Source organism: Gracilinanus agilis, chromosome 6, assembly GCF_016433145.1.
Source record: "Gracilinanus agilis isolate LMUSP501 chromosome 6, AgileGrace, whole genome shotgun sequence".
Classification (NCBI taxonomy): Eukaryota; Metazoa; Chordata; class Mammalia; order Didelphimorphia; family Didelphidae; genus Gracilinanus; species Gracilinanus agilis.
The window spans coordinates 247,142,001-247,149,067 of record NC_058135.1 but is presented as its reverse complement, the minus strand read 5'-3'; the positions used below and the strand labels follow the sequence as shown (position 1 = coordinate 247,149,067).

General features: G+C 42.9%; 1 protein-coding gene across 1 annotated transcript; it reads left to right on the top strand.

Moving 5' to 3' along the window:
- The first annotated feature begins 4,038 nt into the window (after positions 1-4,038).
- Positions 4,039-5,608, top strand: FANCF (FA complementation group F). The gene has a single exon (XM_044681127.1). It carries the CDS (start codon positions 4,039-4,041, stop codon positions 5,320-5,322), a length of 1,284 nt encoding a protein of 427 aa, XP_044537062.1. The 3' UTR covers positions 5,323-5,608.
- The last annotated feature ends 1,459 nt before the right edge of the window (positions 5,609-7,067 follow it).

Genomic DNA, 7,067 nt, shown 5'->3' with positions numbered 1-7,067 from the left:
AATTTAGTAAATACTAAAATAATACTTTGGCAAATCATGTTATCCCCTGTGTTCCTTGTTGGGCCCATTTCATATTCTAGCTATCTGTCTATCTACCTGTCTGTCTTTCTATCTATCCATCTACTATCCATCTATCTATTTGTCTATCTATCCATCCATCCATTCATCCATCCATCTATCAATCTTCTTATCTATCTCTATATATACACACATATATATACATATAAATGCATGTATATATATATAATTTTATGTATATAATTTCCTCAATGATTTTTTTAAAATTCTACTTCTCTATGCAAATTATCATTGACAATGTGCTATAATGCATTTATACTCACTATAAATCTTTTTATGGCAATTTGGATTATCTTCCATTTTGATTCTTTTAAATATAAAGTGTGTGTCCATCATCTCCACCCATTATATGGTGCCTCATAATTCTCACTTAGGATGTGAAGTGCTTCCAGTTTAGGTGAGGTTTAGTCTTTATATGTGTATGTATGCACATATGTGTGTATGTACACACATGTATGTATAGGTGTATGTATATACATATGTGTGTGCATATATATATATATATATATAGAGAGAGAGAGAGAGAGAGAGAGAGAGAAAGAGAGAGAGAGAGAGAGAGAGATAAAGCACATACAAGGCACTATGTTAGGCACTGAGGATTGTAATGGTGGGGCACCAGGGATGTTAACTATTATTATGAAAATGTAACTAAATGGTTTGTAGGTTCACACTGGGTTGAAGGAGAGACAGGACCAATCAGGATGGGGAGACCAGGGTTTACTGCCAAGCTGTTAACTGTCATAGGAATGGCAGTTCTGCCCAATGGTCACTCAGCTCTCCTAGGCTATGGTCTATGGAACCAGCAGGCAAAAGGTAAAGTTTATAACAGTTTAATTGAGGGAAATAATAATGAAGGATGGGAATAAGGAATTCTATACTTACAACCTAAGGGCAAACCACAGGGGCAAGGGAAGGACTTGACTACACTATTCTATTGACCTAAGCCAGGCTGGGCCCAAAGGAAGCAGTACTGAAGTCACAGGGAAAGCTCCTCCAAACCTGGTTCCAGCCAGGTTTGGTCAGCTCAGCTAAAGGGCCTGAGGATGGCTTTCAATTGGGGTCTCACAGTAAATCCAGGGATGGTCACAGGATGCCAAGAGCCCACTCCACCAGGTGATCCAAGGTACCCAGGTAGGAAGAGTGAGTTTGCAAAACTGTCCACCAGATCACAAACCACTTCCCCACTTGGTACTGCTCTGCAGGTCTGTTGTCCACTGTTGAAAGTGTCCACCTCTCAGGATCCCAGGGAATCCGGATGCAGTTTTTCCCTAACTCTGAGATCTCCCAGGGTTAGCAACAGTTATGTCCAATCACTAATGGAGTCCCTCTCAGAGCACCACTTCCTGCTCCTTCATTCCATCTTGGAATCCTCCAGCCCTTCCTGCTAGGTCCAACACTAATACTAAATTAATCTTCCTCACAACAGGAGACAAATACAAAATTTATCCTTCCCCGTCCACAAGGAATTTATAATTAGGGGAAATAACATATATACAAAACAAACTCAAAGTAATCATTATAGGGAAGGCACTAGCAAATGAGGGGGTCAGGAAAGATTCCATATGGATGCTAGCATTTGAGCTGAGCTTTGTAGGAAATTCCTGAATTGATGAGGTAGGAATGGAGGAATTAGAGTTAGAGTTAGTTATTACACATAAGGAATAGAAAGAATACTGGTTCAACTAGAACATAATAGATAAAGGAGAGTAAAATGAAATCAGGCTAGAAAGGTAGATGTGTCATTTAAAATCACTTGGGATACTTGGAACTACATATCCCGTGATCCCTAATGGGTTTCCAGTTTTGGATGACGTATTCAAGGTGAAGGACTGTTTGAAATTAGAGGGAAGTGACTTGGAGCTTCCTCTTTAGTTACCTGGGCTCGAGGAGAGAGGAAGGTAAATGGCTGAGATGAGGTTGTAATAGGAAAAAGTTGGGTGTGGGTTATTAATGACTTCTCAATTACCTTTTTGAATACCATCTGTGATTCCTCCCCATAATTATTTTGGATTTTTCTTCTTTTTAAGATATCTTAAAAATTGATTCCCCAGATTTCTTTAAAATTCTGTTAGGTTGGACAATTTTCCTCCTAGGCAACTCCTTCTAAAACACAAACCCAGGGGTGATTTCAAATATTCATGATTCAGGCAAGGTATACTAGATAAAATTTGATCTTTTATCTGCCATCATTAGGGACACCATACTGGAATATACTACCTAAGGGACCAACCATTAGTCCAGAAGCTCTACCATACATATAATAGGATGCTTGTATAGGAACAAGGTTCACAGCAATCCTGAGGGCACAAAGAGCCCTTATTATCTATACTCAAACACTCACTTTTCCTTTTCAGGACACATTGAAAAATCTCTTCACTCTCTAACTGAGGAACTGCTACTGGACCCAAGGAATTAGTTTTCTGGTTCTCATGCCTGTAAAGTGTTTTTTTTTTTGTTTGTTTGTTTTTTGTTTGTTTCCTTTTTTTATTTCTAAAAAAATAAATACATAAAGGATAAACAAGAAGGCACTCAGTGTAGCCAGGCATTTAGTTAAACCATAGCAATTATTAAGTACCTGTTCTGTGTCAGGCTCTGTGCTAGGCATTGGGGACACAAAGAAGAGCCCAAAATAGTCCCTGCTCTTAAGGAGTTCACAGTCTAATGAACAATATGAACAGATATATGAGTTAAATTATTCTTACAGAAAAAATGTTGTGTGTTACTCACAAGAACACACGATAAAAACAAATTTGAAACAAGATTCAGTAACAACTTATAACCACTGTTATAATGTACATGGAGCCATACTCTATATTCATCAGAACATAAAGCAGACTACAAGATTAATAATGAAGCATGTTACCATTTACTTTGTTCCCAAACTGTCCAAGGTGCTCCCAATATATGTTTTGTAACAAAATAGCCAGAGTTAGGTGGATCCTCTTATTGTCTGTCCTCTCTGATGCAAAAGCTTTACCCGAGGCTAGTATGCCTTTGCCATTGCCATAGCTTACTACACCATTCACTGGACTTGTCAACCAATCGAATTCCAAAGGTCAACTGCAAGCCTATACACATTTAAGCCAAGAAGCATGTTTAGTGGCTTATTCTGGAAATGTAGCATTAAAACAACAACAACAACAACAACAAAAAAGACCAAAGACCCAGTGCAAGCTTATGTAGTTAAGTCTGTGAGTCTTTGTGTGAGGGTGAATCCCTCCAACAGTATTTTAAAGATCAAATGTACTAATTGTCACCCAGCAGAGTCAAAACCAAAAAACTAAGGGAGAAACTGTCCTTTTAATAGATGTAGATTGCTCTACTGCTTCCCTTTCACCATAACAACGTTATATATAAAATGTCTTTGATATATATATTTATATACATTCATAATAAACTAAACTGTGTGTGTATATATATACATATATGCATTATGTGTATATGACTGCATATATGTGTGAATATGCTCGCGTGTATAAGAACATAGATGTCATTAACATGTCTGTGTTAATATATATAATAATATATAGGCATATATAATTTAAAAGATAATATATTATCTTGGTGTACACCCACATATTTATATTTTAGTTAAATCTAGGCACGTTTTTAGTACATGCATTTGCAGTATCAATGGAAATTTGTAGTCAAGTTAATCTCCTGGTCGAATAAATAAAGTGGGGTCAAACAAGAGAGTCCTTGGATCCTCCTACCAGTAGAGCACACAGGGTGCCGCATTCTTTCTTTTCTGCATTTAAGATGGAGACATTGCTCCTCAGAAACAGTAGTTGTAGTTGCTCAGAAAGGAGAGGAGATGCTTTTATTTCCCTCCCCTGCTTGCCCACACTAAACATGGCGCCTGATGGATGAGTTTCTGCGCCAATGGGAATAACGTTCTTACGGATACGCGAGTAGGAAGAAGGCGGGCTCTGTAATCGTCACGTCCGGCGCGCCGCGGCGATGGAGCTACTGCTCGAGCAGCTGGAGCTCTTCGCTGAAGTGGTGGCGGTGTCCCGTTCCCGCCATGTGGACAGCTGGGGGCGCGTGGCCGTGCGGCGCGCGCTGCGCTGGGCCCGCTACCTGCGCCACGTGCACGGGCGCTTCCGCCACCGCGGCCCCATTAGGGCAGTGCTGGAGGAGGGGCTGCGCCGCCTACGGCTGCGGTCTCAGGCGGGTGGCGGGGATGCGGCCCACGCTGGGCCCTGCCAGGAGCTGGTACCAGGGCCCTTGCGGAGCTTCGCTGGCCTGGGGCGCGGGGACGAACTGCTGGCCCTGGGGCTGCTGGAGAACGCCGCGCTGCGAGGCCCTGCGCTGCATGAGCTGCTCCGGCACCTGCGGCCTGAGCGCGTGGAGCCCGCGCCTGAGGCCGGTGATGAGGACGAGGCAGGGCTGCAAGATCGCCTGGCTGGCTTGGCCCGCCGCAGGGCTGCCTCCCAGCTGCTTTTACTGCTCAGCCCAGGGCCTGCCCAGGCTGACCCCGCGCTGCGGAGCACCGAGGCCCAGCTACTGCTGCGGAGGCTTCATGATGAGGCGGAGGCAGATCCAGGGGCCGCGGCCCAGCTCCTGGATCGTCTGTGGGCCCAACTGCCCCGGCCCCGTTGGCTGAATGTGCTGGCCACCGCGCTCCTGCTGCGGCCGGACAGAGCTGAAGGTGAGAATCAAGATGAAGAGGATCCAGGGTCCCCGGCAGACCCCAGGCAAGGCGCCATCGCATCCCTGCTGGCCTGGCTCCTAGCTCGGCCTGCTGCACTAGCCGACCTCTGCCGCCTCCTGCCCCCCTCTCTCCTTGTTTCACTGGCTAGCCGTCACTCAGCGCTGGCAGAAGCCTGCCTGGGTGTGCTCATGAATTGGGGCAGCCGGCTGCATTTCAACCCAGTGCGGGGTGCCTGGGTCGGGGCTGGCCTCGAGGGACTCCCCTGGGAGGAACTCCGGGACCGCTTTCGATGCCTCTGCCAGGCCCCTGCCCCGCTAGGAGACCAGGCCCGATCTTTGCTGGACACCTGCAAAGCCCGGGACGGAGGCTTCGAAGCCCCGGGGCTCAGCGTGTGGACTGACCTGTTGCAAGACATTGATGAGGGGGGTGAAACCCAGGAGGGGGGTGAGACCCAGGAGGGGAGTGAGACCCAAGATGGGGGTGAGACCCGGGAGGGGAGTGAGGCCCAGCAGGGGAGTGAGGCCTCAGGGTCCACTCGTGGAGATGCTCCAGACTCTGCACTTAGCATCCAGCCCCAGAGTAGCCCTTGAACTCACCTGGGTGTGTTCTCTCTCCTTACAATAACTGAAACTGAACATTCATCCTTAAAGTTCAGGTCCTTAATATACACAGAGTGCAAAAGTTATTCCCAGTATGCCCCAAAACAAAACTAGTTTTTCATTCATTCTTTACCATCCCCTTAATTAATGTGTAAATTAGGAATGCTTTTGATCACTACTATATAATCTTTGTCTAAGAATGGTCCTTTTGAAATTACTTTCAATGGGCCTTTCCTTTAAGTGTTTTATATATATATATGTATATGTATAGTTTAGAGAGTCACACTAAAGAAATTATTTAAATTAAACTATTATTGGTTGGACAAGTTTTTGAAGTTATTCTGATTTTTCAAATAGTACATATTTTCAGATGTGTTTGTGTATGTTTGTATGTACGTATGTGTGTATATATATTGAATGAGCTTAGTAAAGAAAGGTTCACAAAAGGATTTGTTCAAATTTTTCCTTGCAGCTTTCTATATTAATATCGCAGTCATGTTCCAAAATTAGTCATCTCCTATACCAGTTGAAACCCCCTCACCTTTTAACTAAGAAAAGCAGTAACCCAAAAAATATGGTATTGTAATCTGTTCTGACAGTGAATGCAGGCCCTGCATTAGGTAAGAATTAGGGCCATGGGGGCAGCTGAGTAGCTCAATGGATTGAGAGCCAGGCCTAGAGATGGGAGATCCTAGGTTCAAATCTGGCCTCAGACACTTCCCAGCTATATGACCCTGGGCAAGTCACTTACCTCCCATTGCCTAGCCCTTACCACTTTTCTGCCTTGGAGTCAATACAGGTGGAAGGTAAGGGTTTAAAAAAAAATTAGGGCCATGCAACAACTTAATCACTTTTATATCATAAGTTTTAGATTTAGGAGGAACTATATAAAATTTAGTTCAGGCCCCTCATTGAAGAAGAGGAAATGGCCACTGAAAAGTCAAATGACTTGGCAGGTTAAATGACTTACCCAAAGTCACACAGCAAGTATATTAGACATAAGATTCAAGCTCAAGTACTCTTGGCTCTTTAATTTAGGGTTTTTACTAAACTACTCTGTCCATGAAGTTGTAGATCCAGGGAGGGAATAGAAACAGAAAATAGCCATGTTATGATTTAGAGAGAGAGCCACTTCCTGATTGTGCTCATACCAAGTAATGAGTAAATATTTTTGGTAATATGTGCACAGTCAACTTTTCCAACAACCCAATTTTAGAAGTTGTTAAAAAGTGTCATAATCAGCAACATTGTGATCAGGGGATTTTTTTCCTATACATACAGATGACCTAAGCCCAGAAAGATAATGGATAGGCCAGCAAACTATATTACAGTAGGCAAAAATTGCGATTTAGTTTGAAAAACTGAATCAGACTAAATGCTTGATGTAATATATTACATGCTTGTTATATTTTTAAATGTTGCTTCAAGAAATACTAATAAAGTATATGTGATTTGGCTCTTATCCATGGACTGCTCGATGCTTTTAACTTTATTTTGAGCAAAAATGTTTTTTTGCTACCCTTTTTTGTAGTGGCTAGCTTTTATGATCCTTAGTCAAGGTGCTAGCTACATGAGATTCACTGCATAAACTGCCAGAGAGTAAGGCTCTGATTTATACTTTTTATATTTTTATACCCTATTGACAAATGTTGTCTTCTTTACTAGCAGACCTTAAATTTTGCAATATAAAACCCTACCTATTGCTGCAGAGACTGTAATACAGAATGGCAAAAATA

Coding starts and splice junctions, on each gene's coding strand:
- FANCF (XM_044681127.1), top strand. CDS start 4,039: ATGGAGCTACTGCTCGAGCAGCTGGAGCTCTTCGCTGAAGTGGTGGCG.